General features: G+C 42.6%; 1 protein-coding gene and 1 non-coding gene across 2 annotated transcripts in view; both read left to right on the top strand.

Annotated features, from left to right (window-relative positions):
* Positions 1–19,886, top strand: part of ddx54 (DEAD (Asp-Glu-Ala-Asp) box polypeptide 54) — a 51,644-nt gene that overhangs the window by 25,409 nt on the left and 6,349 nt on the right. The window contains exons 3-23 of the mRNA XM_061802125.1: positions 453–786; positions 1,403–1,529; positions 1,784–1,854; positions 1,941–2,129; positions 2,203–2,252; positions 2,343–2,384; positions 2,694–2,789; positions 2,874–2,995; positions 3,261–3,322; positions 3,404–3,535; positions 3,611–3,821; positions 5,373–5,504; positions 5,585–5,806; positions 5,884–5,957; positions 7,105–7,305; positions 8,525–8,670; positions 8,749–8,862; positions 8,938–9,048; positions 9,158–9,261; positions 10,076–10,816; positions 11,676–11,816. Of these exons, the coding sequence (XP_061658109.1) occupies positions 453–786; positions 1,403–1,529; positions 1,784–1,854; positions 1,941–2,129; positions 2,203–2,252; positions 2,343–2,384; positions 2,694–2,789; positions 2,874–2,995; positions 3,261–3,322; positions 3,404–3,535; positions 3,611–3,821; positions 5,373–5,504; positions 5,585–5,806; positions 5,884–5,957; positions 7,105–7,305; positions 8,525–8,670; positions 8,749–8,862; positions 8,938–9,048; positions 9,158–9,261; positions 10,076–10,338 (2,803 nt within the window). The 3' untranslated portion in view covers positions 10,339–10,816; positions 11,676–11,816. The remainder of the gene's footprint in view (positions 1–452; positions 787–1,402; positions 1,530–1,783; positions 1,855–1,940; positions 2,130–2,202; positions 2,253–2,342; positions 2,385–2,693; positions 2,790–2,873; positions 2,996–3,260; positions 3,323–3,403; positions 3,536–3,610; positions 3,822–5,372; positions 5,505–5,584; positions 5,807–5,883; positions 5,958–7,104; positions 7,306–8,524; positions 8,671–8,748; positions 8,863–8,937; positions 9,049–9,157; positions 9,262–10,075; positions 10,817–11,675; positions 11,817–19,886) is intronic.
* trnac-gca (transfer RNA cysteine (anticodon GCA)) lies at positions 897–968 on the top strand. Its single transcript has one exon. It is a non-coding gene; the product is annotated as a tRNA-Cys (tRNA).

Here is a 19,886-nt window from a genome sequence, read left to right as displayed (position 1 = left end):
GGTACCAATACGTATTGATGAGAAACTCCACACATGTGGGGCTGAGTTTTGAACCCCGGTCCGCAGAACTGTGAGGCAAACGCCCAAACAAGTCAACCACTGTGCCATGCACTGGCTCTTTCATGTTTTGCAAATGCATCTTTTGAATGACAATATTTGCATTGTTGTTTGATAGTTGTGATTTCAGTGGTTAATAGAATAAATTATAATATTACTCAAACACATACCTATCAATAGCAAAAGCATAGAAAATGGTAATTTTGTTCTGTGGTTTTAAATTTTGTGAAAGGTCTTGATGTTCTTTTTTTATTCTTTGATACAGTTATTTTATAGATTATCATTACATTTTTCAGGCTCTTGTAGCTAGTGTGTATTTGTACAAAGTAATTTGTTATTATTCTTATTCCTGTTTGGAAAGTCAACAGACCTGTACGTTTCATGCCAATCAATAGGTGGCGGTCGAGAACTGCAACCGACTCTCGGCAGTCAAGAAGCGGAAATAGAAGAAGAATAGAAGAAGACGAAGAAGTAGTTCACACGTGTTTACAACATGGCGGCCTGACTCGCCGCTGCGCCTTTCGTACACAACATGAACTTTCCAAACTAGTTTGTTGTGTTCTTTTCGACCCGTGGCTTGTAAAAGAAGACTCGTTTTTAAACTTCGACATGGCGCAAAGGAAGAAGAAGATGACTAAACGGAAGAAGCACTCTGCCGGCCGAGAGCCCAAGTCAGACTCTGACGACGGAGACTTCGAACTGGATGTCCAAATCAAAGACGATGATTCAGTAAGTCTTATGAATTATTGTCATACGCCAACATATGTCAAAACTCGGACTTAGGTTGTTCGTGGACGGGGTTAGGAGTATTGAGTCCACTCTGGCGAGCGATGTGTATCGGGGGTATAGCTCAGTGGTAGAGCATTTGACTGCAGATCAAGAGGTCTCCGGTTCAAATCCGGATGCCCCCTTCACACTTTTGTTTTCAAAATTTGTTCAGGTTGAAAAATTTTGATTGGAAATAGTAAATGGCCATTATAAAGTAAACATACGTCATGTACAACTTTAATACTGTTGGATTCCATTTGACAAAGGGAAAAAAATAGAAACAACATAGGGAATTATTGTAATAACGAGTTAAAAAAAAGCAAAATAATTTTTTTCAGTGTTCAACATACAAAAAAGCTCGCCAGTAATTGGACTGCATAGAATAAAATTTGGCAGAAGTGCTAACAAAATCTTAGAGCTGTGAAGAAGATGTTGACTGCTAGGCCTTCCAATGTTGCACAACATAGTCTATTTTATTTAATACCCACAATCAGGGGACATACAGAACATTATCTTTGGATAACATCTATCATTTGTAAACTAGGTTGTTTTATTCGTTATTTGCTATTTCCAACAGTCCAGGGGGAAGCTGTTGCGCTTCCCCGCAGCATCGGACTGCTTATCGGATGTGGAGCCGGACACCAGGGAGCTGGTCCGGGCGCAGAACAAGAAGAAGAAGAAATCTGGAGGATTTCAATCCATGGGTGAGAGTCACCACAACAAACAACATTTCATTGACTTTGTGTCACTCTGAAATATGGCAAAAAATAGTTGTTATCCAGTTAAACAATGCAGTTACAATGACCACGAGATATGTGAATGTCTGTGATATGCAGACCATATCAAAAAATATCTGCCATATAGCGAGGGTTGCAAAGGATGAACTGTGATATCACTGAATAAAAAATGTACTTTCATTGCAGCTGTATTGATAAATTATATTTTTGTGTGTGGCTAGGACTCTGTTACCCAGTCTTCAAGGGCATCATGAAGAAGGGCTATAAAGTCCCGACGCCAATCCAAAGAAAAGTGAGCTCTGTCCTCGATTTACATCCTCAAATATGCACGATTTATATTGATATGATATACGCTAATCTCACCCTCCGCACATACAGACGATCCCGGTCATTCTGGACGGCAAGGACGTCGTGGCCATGGCCCGGACGGGCAGCGGCAAGACGGCCGCCTTCCTGGTGCCCATGTTCGAGAAGCTGAAGGCGCCGCAAGCCCAGACGGGGGCCAGGGCCCTCATCCTGACCCCGACCAGAGAGCTGGCCCTGCAGACCATGAGGTTCACAAAAGAAGTAAGACGACAAGCGGGATGACATGAAGAAAGCGTGGAAATAAGTTATATTTCATCTCATTTGATCATTGCAGTTGGGGATGCTCACGAAACTGAAGACGACCCTGATCCTCGGTGGGGACAGGTGTGGTTCTCCCCCCCCCCCCCATTATTTTTTTTTTTTTTATGTTTACTTTCAAATGTGTCCTCGTAAATCAATTTCTGTGTCCACCAGTTTGGAAGACCAGTTTGCTGCGCTTCATGAGAACCCTGACATGTGAGTACAAACAAAACTTTGGCGTTTTGTGTTGTAGTCTAGAACGATACGTTGTTCAGATTGGCATTATTTAAAGGAAACATCCATGCGTCAATTTTTGCACTTGTCCTCACATTCACACACATGGACAATTTAGAGTTTTCGATAAAAACAATATTGACTTGTGGTGAGTCAAGCATGGGTGTACAGGTCCTGCCGAGACCTGGTTATTAGGATACAAGCAATTAAAAAGTCAGTTTCCCACAATATGTCCCGTACAACGATCAAAATGTCTTTTTCGTGTCGATAACCTTTCTCGGTGTCCTCCAGAATCATCGGCACCCCCGGCCGTCTCATGCACATCGTCCAGGAAATGAACCTGAAGTTGAACAAAGTGGAGTACGTGGTGTTCGACGAGGCCGACAGGTGACTCAAATGTCGCGCGTTCCTTTCGCAAGCTCGAAATCGAATCCCACGAACGTCTGCGCTAACGTTCCTCGCCCTTTCAAGGTTGTTTGAGATGGGCTTCGCCGAGCAGCTTCAGGAGATCATCAGGAGGCTTCCGGACACTAGACAGACTTTGCTGTTCTCTGCCACGCTGCCCAAGCTGCTGGTGGAGTTTGCCAAAGCCGGTGAGATTATTTCCAATGTGACCTTGGCTCTGACAATCACTTAAAGGGCCACTATCATGTAATGCATGATTTTTAGGATGTTATTAATGAAAAAAACGGCAGTGGGTATGGACCCATCTGTTTTTTCACCACAAAACATGATTTTGACATATATGGCTTTTTGTAACTTGTAGATTTGTGAGTCTATGGGAAGTGCTTGGGTTGTTGCTAGTTCTGAGTAGAATCTGTAAAAAAAAAAATGCGTGACAGTTGTTTTTCTTCCCAGGGCTGACGGAACCAGTGCTGATCCGTTTGGATGTGGACTCTAAGCTCAGTGACCTGATAAAAGTAATAATAAAAAAAAATACTAATAATTTAAGTATTAAGTTGTGGGCATGTATTTCAAGTGCCTTCTTTTCTTACCCAAAGCTGTCGTTCTTCCACCTGCGGGTGGACGACAAGCCGGCGCTGCTTCTCCACCTCCTGAGGAACGTGATCAAGCCTCAGGAGCAGACGGTGGTCTTCGCCGCCACCAAGCATCACGTGGAGTACATCAAAGAGGTCAGCGCACCGCTATAAAACCGCCCGGAAGCGTCGCGTTTGGGCAAGATCCTAACGTTCGCGGCGATTGCACAGCTGCTGTCGTCGGAAGGCGTGGAGTGCGCCTATATCTACAGCGCCCTGGATCAGACGGCCAGGAAGATAAACATCGGGAAGTTTGTGCACCGCAGAGCCATGGTGCTCATCGTGACGGACGTGGCCGCTCGCGGGATCGACATCCCGCTGCTGGACAACGTCATCAACTACAACTTTCCCTCCAAGTCAAAGCTCTTCTTGCACAGAGTCGGTGAGAAAACGGCAGATTGGAGATGGGGCGTACACATCAGTGAAAGGTTTATGGTGCAAGAAATTGGAACCTAAGGTTGGGGATATCAAATTAGAATTCCTGACAAATATTCTGTTTGCCGGTAAAACGTCGCCCTCACAGTTCTGAGGACCCGGATTCGATCTCGGCCCCGCCTGCGTGGACTTTGCATGTTCTCCCCGTGCCTGCGTGGGTTTTCTCCGGGTGGGCACTCCGATTTCCTCCCACATCAAAAAAACATGCTTTAATTGGACACTAAATTGCCCCTAGGTGTGATTGTGAGTGTGACTGTGCCCTGCGATTGGCTGGCGACCAGTTCAGGGTGTACCCCGCCTCCTGCCCATTGACACCTGGGATAGGCTTCAGCACTCCCCGTGACCCTTGTGAGGATGAGCGGCAAAGAAAATTGATGGATGGATGTTCTATTTGGAGCTAATCTTTATTAAACTGCATGTACTTTGTGTCAGTTGACAAGAAGTTGAAGTTGTTATCTTTGCAATTATATATATATATATATATATATATATTTTCTTTTTTAATTAAAGAAATCCCCCCATTTTTCTTTATCTCTAAATTGTAATATGCATTTCCACCATCATAAGCAGCAATTTGAGTTGTATTAATGTAATCACATTTAAAACTTAATTGTACTTTCCACCAATATAATTTTCTGTCAATAATGTTTTCCAATGTAAACATTCATTTCTGTGACATCTGTAATATTCATTCATCCATCCATTTTCATAGCCGCTTATCCTCACAAGGGTCGCGGGGAGTGCTGGAGCCTATCTCAGCTGCTAAGGGGCAGGAGGCGGGGGTACACCCTGAACTGGTTGCCAGCCAATCGCAGGGCACATAGAGACAAACACTCACGCTCATAATAACACCGAGGGGCAATTTAGTGTGTCCATTTAATGTTGCGTGTTTTTGGGATGTGGGAGGAAATCCCACGCAGGCATGGGGAAAACGTGCAAACTCCACACAAGTGGGTCTGGGATTGAACCCGGGGACCTTAAAACTGTGAGGGCATGTTTTTGGGATGTGGGAGGAAACCGGAAAGCCTGGAGGAAACCCACGCAGGCACGAGGACAGGGGGGGTCTGGGATCAAACCCGGAACCTCAGAACTGTGAGGCCAACGCTTTACCAGCTGATCCACCATGTCACCATCTTGAATATTATATATAACATATTTAATGATCCCCGCGACCCTCGTGAGGATAAGCGGCAAAGAAAATGGATGGATATTTAATGATAGGATTTTTGAGGATCATTTGTCTTTGTTTATTTATTTTTTCATGTTTGTTTTTTTTTTTTACTAGATTTTTTTTTGTCGTCCCTTGTGTTAATTTTATGGATTATTTAGTATGTTTTAAAAGACTCTAGGATTTTTAAAAAAAACAAAAATGTAATAATTTCTTCAAATATGATTGCATGAAGTCTTTAAAAGAGGTTTCCCATTTTAAACAAGAGGAAAATAGGATTATCCTAATTTCTGTCCGTCAACTAAATGTTCAACGGTATCTACTTCCCAGGTCGGGTGGGCCGAGCGGGGCGCAGCGGCACGGCCTACAGCATGATTTGTCCGGACGAGATTCCTTTCGTCTTTGACCTTCACCTTTTCCTGGGCAAACCCATGCAGCTGGCCACGCCAGAGCACACGGCAGGTCGGGCGTTTATTATTTTTTTGTAGAAACAGAACCAAAAAGTCCCATTTGTATCAAACGCAAAAGGGGTCTCCCCGCAGATTCGGACGGCGTGTTCGGCCGCGTGCCTCAAAGCATCCTGGATGACGAAGCCGCCAACCTGATGTCGGCGCACAGCAACTCTCAGGACCTGCAGAACATGCACCGCGTCTCGGAGAACGCCTACAAGCAGTACCTCAAGTCTCGGCCCAGCCCGTCGGCCGAGTCCATCAGACGAGTGAAGGACATGGACCTGTCCCGCGTGGCCGTCCATCCTTTGCTGGGTGCGCCTCGAGAGGAACGGCTCAACGGTGAAAGCCGCCCGTCAGGCACACGTTTTTGACTGTGTTTGTTTTGTTAGGGTCCGGTTTGGAGAAAACTGAACTGGAACGCCTTCAGCTAGTTGATGCCATCAAGGGCTACAAATCCAAATCGGTGAGTGTGTTATTCCATGACTTATGACAGAACTTTTTAATGTAGGCATTCTCAAATTTCTACCGCACAGGTGTCAAATTCAGGGCCCACGGGCCCAAATCCGGCCTGCCCAATCGTTAATTATGCCCGGCGAAAGAAAAGCACGTGCCAACTTTGTTTCATGCTAAATTATGAAATTGCAAAATGTCTTCACTTTTAATGCGATGAGAATTGCAGGCCTTTTCTTTGGAACAAGTCCCCCTTTTGAAATGTTTTGTAACAGCTTAGCTTCTGATTTTAAAGCTAGTTTGTTATCAATTTGTTGTACATTTGGAAAAATATGAGGCAGTTATACATTGATATTTTAGTCCTGACGGCCCTCTGATTGACACTATAACCGTGATGTGGTTCGCAGTAAAAATGACTTTGACGCGCGTGCCTTTTTGCTAACAGATTTTTCGAAGGACCTCATTCATATCAAAGCTTTTAATTAATCCAAATCTTAATGGAGGGTAATGGGTTTATGTACCGTAATTTCCAGCCTATAAACCGCGACTTTTTTCACAGGCTTTCAACCCTGCGGTTTATGCGGTAATGATGCGGCTAATTTGGGCATTTTTTTTTCTAACGGCCGCAAGGGGGCACTCGAGCGAAAAAGGTAAGCGTGAGACCGGTGGAATATATGTGCCGAGGAAGTTACTTTTACTGGTATGTTTCTTTTTAAACCGGCCCTGTTAGCGCTGTGCTAGCGTTGTTGCTGCGGTGTTACTGCCGCGTCTCAGTGATTTAGGTGTGGTTTTTTTTTTTTTAAACCGGCCCTGTTAGTGCTGTGCTACCGTGTTTCTACTGTGTCGCTGCCACGGTTGTTTATTTTTACCGGCATGTTTTTTTTTTTTTTAACAGCCCTATTCGTGCTACCGTGTTGTTGCTATGATAAACTAAGCTAAGTTATTAAAACTTTGAAAACTGTTTCTGTGTACCGTGTTATATGTATTATATCAATGTGGGTTTCAATGTGGGCACTTGCAGCTTTTACACGGGTGCGGCTTATGTATGTACCAAATGGTATTTCCTTTACAAATGTACTGGGTGAGGCTTATAAGCAGGTGCGCTCTGTACGCCAGAAATTACGAAATGCAATTATTTTCCCGTTTACCTTATCGCCTAGACTATCTTCGAAATCAACGCCACCAGCAAGACGACCGCCAACGAGGTGATGCGGGCCAAGCGCTCTAAGGACTCGCGGCGGGTGGACAAATTCAGCAAGAACAGAGAAAGTCTGGCTGCCGAGAAACACCTTCATAAGCCCGTCACCGTCCCGGCCGGGAAAGACGCTGCCGACTCCAGCGAGGATGACGACGCACTACAGGTAACGACAGTCAATATTTTTAAAGGTCAAGTGTCATCCCCGTAAACATTCTAAAATAGATATTTACATGAAAAATACATATAACATTATTCACTACAATGTCTATACGAAAAAATAAATATGAGTGGAGAGTGCGTCATCCATGCGCAAAGTTGCGGAAGTATCATTTGACATCCAAGTGGTCGCCGTATTGGCTGCATCTACTGTCTGTGATGTCACACTGGGACATTCGCCTTTGAAAACACGCTTTGCCGCGTACTATGGGAGACGAACACGCCCCTTCTGACACGGAAGCTCTTTTTTCGAAGAAGAGAACATCACACAACGGAGTGAAGTGACCGGGGCAATATTACCCTATCGTTTCGAGCCATATTTAGATGATATGCGGATCACGGCCAAGCCACATGCTCGTCCGCCCATATACGAAGCGACACGGAAGCTCTTTTCAAAGAAGAGAACATCTCACAATCGAGTGAAGTGTCCGGGATAATATTACCTGATTGTTTCGAACCATATTTAGATGATATGCGGATCACTTTTATCTAACAACAGACTTCCAGACGGTATGTACGAGCCAGCCCGGCGGAAGCCTCCGCGCACATCGACACATTTAGCACGACTGTCATACGCACGCAGATCTTTTGTTAAGTTATGAGAAACGGATTACGTGGTCCCCACCAAACTATTTTTTGGTAGCTCTATACACACCTGCCTGTCATTTGGAACCCACGAAGCTCTCGTCGTGCAATCCATTTTTCACGATGAACCGGGTCTCTTGGAAACTTATGAAGGGTAAATCCAACCTCCCGAGTGTTCGAGCAATATCCAGCAATGCAACGAGCCAGCCTTTTGGCTAACACCAAAGAACAACGATCTACCTTACCGCAGGTAAAACGAATAGAGAGCAACAAGTCCACTTGAGGGCGGTCCTGCCATGTATTCCTGCGTCTTGTCAAAAACAAATCCCTCGAGAGGATTTTCATGGCGCGAGTTACAAAAAGCCATAAACGGCAAAATCATGTTTTGTGGTGAAAAAAAACGGATGGGTCCATACCGGCTCCCGTTTTTTCATTAATACACTAAAAATCATCCATTTCACCACACTTGACCTTTAAGGTTCTATTTTGAAGTACGGTGGTACCTTTTGTACTCTGTTTCAAAACAATTGTTTTCAGCGCATCTTAGGTTGAAAAAAAAAAGGCGCTTTCTTTCCTTACAGGAAGTCTTTTCAGAGGTGGTTGGTGGGAAGAGGAACAGTCATCAGGAAGAAGAGCGCCCGAAGAACAAGCGAGGCAAACAAGACGCGACAAAAGACGACGAGTACTACATCCCCTACAGACCCAAAGACTTCAACTCGGAGAGAGGGTGACAGAATATTGTGAAGTGTCACACGAATGAAGTGTTCTCGGATTTGAGCTTCACGCAGGGTCTTTGGGCTTTTAGGTTAAGTTTAGGCCGCGAAGGCAGCGCCTTCGAAACGCAAGCGTCCTCCGCCGTCCTCGACCTCATGGGAGACGAAGGGGAACAACTCAACCAGCACAAGAAAATTATGAAATGGTGACGTGAAAATGTTAACGCGTTTACAACGTCAGCGTGTCTTCTGCTCAACATTTACTCCGATTTGATTTGTAGGGACCGAAAGAGGAAGCGCTTTGTCACAGAAACGGGCAAAGAGGATCAGAAGAAGAGGATTAAACTCGATGGTGGTCAAACCATCCACAAGAAGAAGAACAAGAAGAACTTGTATCCTTTGCACAAACGCCTCACGTCTTCTTGCGATCACTTTTCCGACTTCATTGTGCAAATTTGAGTCAATGCCAATATTTCGTTATTGTACTTAACAAGCGCTCAGTTACGAGGAGTGGAAGAAGAAGTACAAGATTGAGGACGGAGTGGCGGGTTCAGATGGAGAAGAAGGTGAAGGAGGAGGAGGAGGAGGGAGGAAGCCAGCAAGAGGTATGGCGGACATCTTGTGCTTCAACAGCATTTCAATAAAATGCAATCTGAATTTACATTTACTTACATTATATTATAATGAAGAGGAAAGTATTCATCCAAGGATTTGGTCTTCACATTTGTCAATTTGAGAATACATTTTTAAAAAAATGCAAGGTGAGAAGCTGCAGAAGTCAATTGTTTTTTTCTTTTATGTTCTTGCTTTGTCTTCTTTTCCTTTCGGCTTGTCCCGTTCGGGGTCGCCACAGCGTGTCATCTTTTTCCATCTAAGCCTATCTCGTGCTCCTAATTAGGATTAGATGCACGAGATAGGCTTAGATGTATTATTGTATTATATATATTATATATTACGTATTATTCGTATTATTATTAATTACTTCTTGCTATGTCAAAATGTAAAAATAAAATAAGCGTATGTTTAATTACAGGGTTGTAAAAATGTAAACTACAAATCAAATATAATCAAATTAGAATAATATATAATATTTTTATCAAATAAAATTATTTTTCTTTGACAATGTCCTATGAAGGGCACAATTTTAAAACTAAATAATTATAACAAGTTTAAAAAAAAATCTTTAAAAAGTTTTTAAATTTCTTTTGATTTCAATGATCCAAGTATTCTTGCAAAAGAGCATCTAGCAATTTAATGTTTTTAATTTTTTTTTTTTTTTTTTTTTTAACTCCAGAGATTTTTTTTCGTTAGTAATAGTAATAATAGTAAAAGTGTATATATTTTTTTAAACCATGCAAGTACAAACGTTGAACTGACAGGATGCATCTCAGTCTGAACTTCTATTTTTGCGCCCTCCAGGCCGGGGTCGGGGTCGCGGCCGCCCTCAACGCCAGGGTTCGGCGGCTCCTCAGTTCTTGGCGAACGGCACCAGGGTGCGCTCCGAGCTCAAGACGAGCCAGCAGATCCTGAAGCAGCGCAAGAAGCAACAGAAGCACCGCTTCCTGCAGAGCGGAGGGCTCAAGAAAATACGCGGCAAGAACAAGAAGTGGCTGGGAGAGGTCAAAAAGTCCGGCTTTGGTCGAGGCAGCCAAAAGAAGGGCAAGATGAAGAAGAGGATGTGAGAATGAGAAATGAGATATCATATTTAAGATCATTGGGATTCTCCGTCATCACTATGTGGACTATATAAATGGAAATGTTTGCGCTTTTGAGTTCTCTACTGGCCTTGTCCCATAAATACAGACAAAAACAGGCAAACTTTTTGTCATGTCTATTTAAAATAAAAAAAAAAATGTTGGTTGCCCTCGAGACCGGTTCAGTGCGCACACAGTTTATCTTTTTAGTTATGTGCAAAATCAATGTTTATTTTTTTCAGAAAAGGATGCAAATAATTGCAGCGACAAAAGTTTGAACAATGTCACTTTTGGTTCTATAAACCACAAATGAATGAAATTTCTTTCTGCTTTGTCTCGACCCTCTGATGCACTAAAATTCGTGTACTCGTACACTCCACCCCCTTTCATATTCAAGGTGGCTAATTACTATGAGTTTGTCAAAAGCATGCCTTCAAGGCACGTCGCCTGTGTGCTTGCGGACTTGGTGAGTGGAAACCCTGATAATTGTGACATATTACGTAATTACCTGCGAGGTTTTACATTATTTTTAAACAATAAATGGGTGCCCACTTGGAAGAACACAAGGTTATTTCTGTTAGCATGCTAGGAGGCTAATGAAACTACCATGCACACGACGGTTTTCACGCTTCAAAGATTCAACTTAACGAGTGATAAATGACAAACAGCGCCGTTTTTTAAGAAGTGGAAATTTACAACGAATTGAAAAACTTAAAAACAGGTTAAATTATCTCGACATGCCAGCGCAATTGCCTGTTGGCAACTTTAGGACACGAAGTGGCTCAAGTTTAATAAGCTAGGTTACGTATATAAGCAACTTCCCCACCCACTAAGTTGTGCTACGTATTTTTATGTTATTTCGCAAATGCAGAGCTGTATCGTTCAAAAGATGTAAAAAAAAAAAAAAAAAACTTTTCTAGCAATGACTATGGATGCCACCAGGTGCCGCTGTTGTCTACAGAACTCGTGTTCCGAACACAGGTGACTTAAAACATCCATTCATTGTTCGTATTCAATCAATTCTAAATGAAAAGGTAGAGCAAATGAATACATTAACCTTTTGTCGATTAATGTAATGCAGAAAAGTTTAGATTGTCTTCAGTATTCTATTTTTCTGTGTATTAAATGCCAGAATGATTCAAATAATATTTAGTTATCAGTACCACATGTATTCAATTTTTTCAGTGACATTGTTGCCAGTAGTTACAAATTATTCATGATATACTAAATGTTACCGTAGAAAAAAACTAAAATACTTTGGGGCACCTTATCCCACACTCATCACCGCTTACACGTCAAACGCTAATGTGATTTATCATCTGCAGCAGTCCGTCACCCACTTTAAAAGAAGCCGTGTCGTCCCTGCAACTGCTGGGAAGGTGCAAAACACGAGCACATGCAGAGGAGACATCAGCACTGTGCCAATCAAAGTGAAGGAGACCAGTTCTTCATCTCATCTGGATATGGTTAGTCCCATCCTAGCTTTTTTTTTTTTTTTCCTTCCAGGGGTTAATCTATGTTGTTATCCGTGCTTGCACTTACCAGAGGGTCTTCTGTGAATATTTCCCGTCTTTTTTTTTTTTTTTTTTTACGTGCACGCCGCTAAAGAGGAGAAATGAGGAGTGATCGGGTATTTAGTTATTTTGTTGAGTCCAAACACAGCTGCGTCACCATGGCGACGGTCGCCAGTCTCCCAACTGACGTGACTCATAGCTGGGCAAGGTGGATCCGTGTAATGTTTTTTTTTTCAATAAAAGAAAATAAGACCAGTGGGCAATAACTAGCTGTAAATGCAATGTGTTCATTATATGTTTCCGTACCCATGGTATAAAAATAATTGTAATTGATTAATTCTCATGAAGCCGCTAATTTGACATGTTCATTATTTTATTTGATTATTTTTTATTATTTTGTATTTATTTTCTTATTTTTGGATTATTTTTATTTATTATTTTATTTGATTTTATTTGAAAAGTATTCCTGTATCATAAAATTATATGGTTATCAATGTACATTTTTTTTTAGGTGATGCAAACCAAATTTATTTGTACAGCGCATTTCATACACGAGGTAATTCAATGTGCTTTACATGATTAAAGGCATTTGACAAAAAAGAGATAACACATTTAAAATGGGATAAAAAGAATAAAAATGACAAAAAATATTTAAAAAAGACAGTTATAACCGCATACAGTGCAAGTAATATGATCAAAAAGTAGATATATTCTAAAAAGCATGAGAAAAAAGAAGAGCTTTCAACCTGATGACCAATGTATTTTGTAACGCTAATCATAGTCCATAGCCACGTTAACAATATCGTAAAATATGGCTAGTTTAGCGAGGGAATGCTACCTTAGCTATCAGCTCAACCCCTGCGCCCTTTTATCATCGCTCGCATCCTCCCGTCGCGGCCAGCTCTCCAGATGTCAGCGTCCTTATCGCCATTCAGCGTTCCCAGGATGGACGGAACATCCGCTCGAGATACTCCGAGAGCCTGTCGCGTGCTCTTGAGAAGGTTGAAAAGGGAAGCAACGCATGGCATCCTGCGCGCTCGTTATAGAAAATAGTTTATTAGCGCAACGTTTTGGTCCATTTCCACTTCCCGTTGGTGTCCCGGGCCAACAACCTGTCATCATCTCGGTACAGTGTATTACGAGCCACACGTAATATGTCCGGTTTTTTTTCTTCAGATGACATGACAACGTGTTCTCGCAAGAATTTGGTTGCGGATGAAAAAAAGATGAGTCTATATCATGTATTACATTCATAACAGACAATCTGCGGTGACACATCCCCCCCCCCCCCCGCTCATCCCAAAATGGTGATGTCAACAAACGCTGCCAGAAAGTGCTATTATTTATTATACCATTTCAAAATGATTTGGTTTATGCTATATTTATCACTGATACTAATTTACTAAATTTATTAAATTACTTTGTGCAAACCAAACAACTACTGCACAGGTGTCAGACTCAGGGCCCGGGGGCCAGGTCTGGCCTGCCACATAATTTTGTGGCCCGCGAAGGGAAATCATGTGTGTTAACTTCCATGAATCTCTACCAAAATTTCTAATTTCATATATATACGTTGGGGTGGGGTGGCACGGTGGTTCAGCTTGTAAAGCGTTGGCCTCACATTTCTGAGGTCCTGGGTTAAATCCCAGACCCGCCTGTGTGGAGTTTTCATGTTCTCCCCGTACCTGGGTGGGTTTCCTCCAGGCACTCCCGTTTCCTCCCACATTCCAAAAACATGCAACATTTATTGGACACTCTAAATTGCCCCTAGGTGTGATTGTGAGTGTGGCTGTTTGTCTCGATGTGCCCCCCTGCGATTGGCTGGCAACCTGTTCAGGGTGGACCCCGCCTCCTGCCCGTTGACACCTGGGATAGGCTCCAGCGTGACCCTTGTGAGGATAAGCGGCAAAGAAAATGGATGGATGGTTTCACAGTCATAACGGCCCTCTGAGGGAAACCGTAACTAGAATGTGGCCCGCGACAAAAATGAGTTTGACGCCCTTGAACTAGCTGAAGAAAGGCTGCAATGTCTTCATGCTAATGCTAATTAGCATTAGTACAACAGTACTACAGCTAAGAAAACCCTTTAGGCAAAGGCTTGAACGCAAATAGTGCAGCAACCACATTTCCAGACAATATAACTCACAGTGCTGTATTCTTTATCCTCTGCGTAGATGGTTACTAATAAACCTAAAACTAATGCTGTACTGGTGAGTTCAGAGAGGAGTCAAGATGGCTCAATCAAGTGTTCTTGAGTCCCACTTGAATTCCAGGCAGGATGTGCCCACTTGCAATATGTTCGGCTGCTGAGAACTTTGGCCTGAAGACTGGAACTGACGATGAACCTTTCCGTTCATTGAAATAGGGAAAGAGGTTTTGAGATCGGACTGTTTTGAGTTCCAAGCTGGGCCGTGGCTTGCTCGGCCTTTGCCAAGCTGTCCCCAGCGAGGGATAACAACGGTCCGAGATGACTGACATATGCCAATGTCCGTCCGCCTGATTGGTTCTCCTTCGCAGAAACGCGCGACATGCTGCTTTTTATCTTTAGCAAGGCATTTTTTTGTTTTCCTGGAAGAGGTTTGGGGGATTAATACGCTACGGGGTCAGCGGCTGGTTAGCTGTGTTTATCGTCGCATTATAATCACAAAGCCGCGGCCTTGTTTTGAAAACAGACAGCTCATGAAGATGTTTGGAACATCGCAGATGTTGAAGAGTCTCAAATTAGCTCCATCACAAGGGAAGAACTCCGACTCGGGGCGGCAAACGTCCTAATTAGAGCCCGGAGATGTCCGCCGGGGCTTGTTGGCTGCGTGCACCGCCGAGACTAAAAGGAATGCGAACCAGACTTGGAGAATTGTCCCAGTGAGTAAACACGCAGAATTTGCACTGACAGATTTGCGTGACACCACCCAGCCGTGCGATTTTCGCTTTCCTCAAAAGCCGACACAATGAACGCTTTGTTCGGAATATGTCAGCGGCGTCCCGCTCGGGACACGCGACGTCCAATTGCGGTACGAACCCGCTGGCAATCGGGCCGAATTTGAGCGATTGCACTCCCTCACGATCAAAGTCGGCCAAACGCCTGATTGTCGGATTTCCCTGAAAGATTATCCTTCGGTGTTGGGTGTGGTAAATGATTTTTTTTTTTTTTTGTCTTTTTGATCGAACTTAACAATCGTACGTGTAAAACCCGTTTGATATTTACAACGGCGAATCCTTGTCTGCGGAAAAGACTCGGGATGGTCGGCGGGGATTTGGTTCCGTACAGTTTTGTATGTGTGGTGTGCTCATCGGTATTGTGTGGTCATCTGGAGTACACCACACCATGTAAGAACCGTTCCACGCTGTGATTTATTCCTTGTCGTCTGTGTGGGATTTTGCACATGTTAAAAATCAGTTAAGAGGTTAATATTTGGCTTAGATGGACCAGGGAACGCCATAAATATTACCCTACGAATCTAGGCCTTGTCCCCATTTGGACAAACCTTTGTCTGGACCGAAAGAGGCCCCTGAAAAGGTCTGAAAACCCCTCCTGCCAGTTTGAATGTAAAGACTGCTTTTCCACAGCCCCCACAGCTGCGTTTCCACTGTGAGCTGTCAATCTGGATTCGGGCCTCAGGGACCGTTACATGGAAACTGAAGTGCGGGCCAAATGTTTTAGGAAGGTGAAGCGCCTTCTCTGCCATTTTCTTGACGATATTTTGCACATCTTTTTGGCACCGTAAGAATTTTTCCGTGATCCGAGGTCAAACAACCTGCTCCAATTAAGAATACATTTTTCCGACTGGAAATAATGAGAACGATCGATTCCTGGCTCAGTTTGTCACCGTAATCAACGTACGTAAACATTTTAAGTAACACGAAAGATTCTTTGTTCAAGGTGTACAAAGTTAAACGCTGTACAATGAATCTTTGAACCACCCTCCTTTATTTGCTTAAAATGTCCTCTCTTTGCTGTTTTCCTGCATAAGACAAAGTAAGATTTTCTTTGGCGCCATCTGGTGAAGTATTGGTGAACTTGCTAGTTTTAATTAATTTATCGGGTTTTTTTTTCCCCCTTCTTGTGCGTTTGAAATATCCTGTTTTATTGGCCGTCTTTGAACACACCTTGTGAAAAGTTCCAAAAGTTACGTCTCTGCTCCTTTAATGACGCGGCTCCTAACTTTACTTTGCCGTTAAAATGTGCCCGTATTTCCGAACATTTGTTATTCTGTCTGAATTCCAACATCTGAGTTTAATGACTTAATACCGTGTAAAGTGCTTGTGCACATATTTGTATACCCATGTGTAAATGTCACGTCAGCGTGTACTGGCGTGTTACGCAGTCGAGTTGTGTTAGCTGAAGCTATTGATGAGTCCCATGCGAAAGTGGTTTGTCTGTGTTGAAAAATATGAGTTCACAGTTGTTTTGTACCATTTTTTCATGAGTTTGTACATGCTAAATGATGTTTTATAATCTGATAATTAATTTAGTTAATGGTCAGCCTTTTAAAGTGGATGTGGATATCCGAACGTCGCATTCAACGGCAGTAGGAACAAATCTGAGGGCTAATTAGCCGCGTTAATCTACTAACATGATCGACAATTAGAGGCCGCTCCGCGCTGGCGCAGAGTCGCGGCCCTGACGAGATCACACGGAGTTATTTTTGGGGGATGTTCCTGAGTGGAGAAGGCCCTTATAAAGAGGTGGAAAAGCGGCTTATCAGCGCCACTTCTCCTTGATGGAGCCAACTCGTTTGCATGCAGTCAACACCTCGTAGTCTTTATTTTTTTGTCTTTCTTCTTCCTGGCACAGAGCACAAACTCTTGGCCTATTTCATTTAGTTAGCAAAGCGTGCAAATTTATTATTGCCGTTCTCTTTTCCATCATCTGTCTCCAATATGCAGCCTCAGCATTTGTGCTTCCACTCCTCGACAACAAAATATTTGACACTAGTTCCATTTTCTTAGCCGCTTATCCTCACAAGAGTGGCGGGGAGCGCTGGAGCCTATCCCAGCTGTGAACGGGCAGGAGGCGGGGTACACGCTGAACTGATCGCCGGCCAATCGCAGGGCACATCGAGACAAACAGCCGGACTCACAATCACACCTAGGGGCAATTTAGACCGTCCAATTAATGTTGCATGTTTTGGGGATGTGGGAGGAAACTGGAGTGCCCGGAGCAAACCCACGCAGGCACGGGGAGAACACGCAAACTCAGGCGGGTCCAGGATCTAACCCGGGACCTCAGAACTGTGAGGCCAATGCTTTACCAGGTGATCCACCGTGCCGCCTCTTGCTATATCAAAATGTAAAAAAAAAAAAAAAGAATAAACGGACGTGTTAAATAACACGGTTGTATGTCATAAAATATCCATATATATATATATATCCATCATAATCCACCGTGCTGCCCGTTTTGCAATTGTGAGTAATTAATAAATTCTTAAATTGTGATATTACAAAAATGCATTAAGTAAAACAAGTTGTAACATGACAGGAATAAAGGTAGGAATTTGCAAGAGAAATGTTAAAATAATGCCAGAGTAAACTGGAAGTAATATAAGAATAAAGTCAAAGTCTAAAAGAATCAAATGGAAAAATAATCTGAATATTGTGAGACTAACATAATTTTGGTGAGAAAATGGTTGCTAAATCTTGATTTTAGAGAGTTATCGGTAAGTTATTTTGCAAAGCAAAATTGTAAAGTATAGAGTCATTAAATTGCATCTATCCGTCCATTTTCCAAGCCGCTTATGCTCACAAGGGTCGCTATCCCAGCTAACTTCTGGCGATGGGCGCACTACACCCTGAACTGGTCGGCAAAATTCTGGAACAACATGTGACTCTACACCAGGGGTGTCAAATTCATTTTTCTCGTGGGCCACATTTTTGTTCCAGTTTTTCCTCAGAGGGCCTTTATGACTGTGGAACAAATTTTTTTTTAAAATCATCTCATCATATTTACATAATTTATGAACTAGTTTTGGAATCAGAACTCAATGGTCATGTGTTTTTCAACTATTCAACAAAAATGCTTGTAATATCTCAACTTTATCATTTGTGATATGTGACAATGTTGTTTGTATGTTTCATATTTTTACAAGAATCACGGAAAATCCCACTCTAGATTTGGTTTCGCGGGCCACATAGGATCATGCGGCAGGCCCGCGGGCCTTAAATTCGACACCTATGCTCTACACACACAAAAAAAAAAATTGAAATCCGACAATAAATATGGAATTTTGCATGAAAAATTTCCAAACAGTTGTCCGAATCAAGTCATTCACGTCTTTTTTTTGGGGGGGGGTGGAATATTGTCACGTTATCGCAAAAGAAGCAACGTTTAAAAATAAAAGGGGGCCACATTTATGTTTGCCCTGTCCTCTTCCCTCGCTCGGGGAATGTTTTTTCCCAGACTCTCTTTTCGCCCTTCCGCGAGCACTCTGTCTCTCTGTGCGGCGACACACTTCATTTGTCTTCGCCAGGATCAGAGACGCGGCGAAATATCAAAATAATCACCCCCGCCATCGAGTAGGAGAAATCTCAGAGACAAAGTCCCGATAAGGAGATGACAAAGCTTGTTAGGACGCGGCTCGGAAGAAAATGGCCACTACAACGTCGTTATCTTCGTGAAGTCGTGTTTACAGCAACATTACACTGGACAATGAGGTTATATTTTATTCTCTGTCATTTTCTTTTTTTTTTTTTTTGACAATATTATGCAAAACATACTCAACAGAATTTTGGTGTGCGATGTTGCCAGGTTGCCACGACGATAAAAGTGAATAGAATCAAAACGTATGACTTGTCACTGTCAAAATAATACAAGACAAACAAATTTGAATGTTGCCTGAAACAAGTCAGAACATGAGGGAGAAAAATGAAATATTGCATGAATCATTATTTAATTTTGTAAGAATAAATGACCAAATGTTATTTGAGAAAAGTAAGGATATTAGATGATTAATTCAGAAGACTATAAACCGAGAGCGTCATAATAATACATTTACAACTTTTCTAAAAAAAAAAAAAAAGGCATAATCCTCAAGACAATTAAGATTTAATATTATGTGAAAATAGCTTAATATTATGAGAAGGAAAATTTCGGTAAATGGGTTTTAATATTCCAAAAATTGTAATGTGAGAAAAAATAAATTGGAAAAAAATATTAATATTAGACAATTAAGTTTGAATATTACAAGAATAAAGTAAGAACAGTACAAAAATCCTGTCCTAACGTTGCAAAAAAAGTCAACATTTTTAATTAAGACATAATCTGAGGATAAATTCACAATTTAGTGAGAAAAAAAACCTAATTATTGGGGCAATAAGTTCCTAATTTTGCAAGAAAAAAAAATCCCTTGCCGCAGTGAAGATGAAATAACATGAGAATAAACATGACAAAAATTATTATTTTTTCCTAACTTTGGAAATTCTGAGAAAACCCTTTTTAAAATTGTGAGAATTGAGTTGCAAGAACTTTTTTTCATTTGTGCATTTAGCCTGGCAGCCAAGAGGTGGCGCTGTATGCATTTTGCAAGCTCAGAGGGGGAGCAGCTTGTTGCATTTGGAAAACCTTCTGAGAATTTATTTGATATTCTTGATGTCCACTTAAGGTTGAAGTACGAGCATGCGCTTGGCCCTCACTAGTTGCAGAACGGTCGTTGTACTAGTGCATCTTGTCATTCTACTAGTACACGGAATTGTCTTGCTCGTGAGGGCCTTCAGCTGGAGCTCAAGGGCAGCTTTTTGTAGTTAAGTGAACCTGCGGGTGAATTTGAGTGCTCTGAGTTCACCCAAAGCTGACCACGGTGACCGCTACAATTCTCCAGGGGGGTCGAACTGAGACTTTTTACGTATGTCCCACGTTGCGCGCGTTGAGTAATGGACTACAGTTACCAGTGAGGGGGGGGACGAGCGTTCCAACATGTTCCATAAGGGGGCGGCTGTGGGGGCCATCGCTCCCTCCCCGCAGACCCCGGATGGCACGGGACGGCCTGACCGCCGCCGCCGCGTGGCGCCGAGCGGGTACCGGAGTCC

This window comes from Syngnathoides biaculeatus, chromosome 17 (genome assembly GCF_019802595.1).
Source record: "Syngnathoides biaculeatus isolate LvHL_M chromosome 17, ASM1980259v1, whole genome shotgun sequence".
NCBI classification, from domain to species: Eukaryota; Metazoa; Chordata; class Actinopteri; order Syngnathiformes; family Syngnathidae; genus Syngnathoides; species Syngnathoides biaculeatus.
Note: the sequence above shows the minus strand (reverse complement) of the source record. Positions and strands in the feature narration are given on the sequence as shown.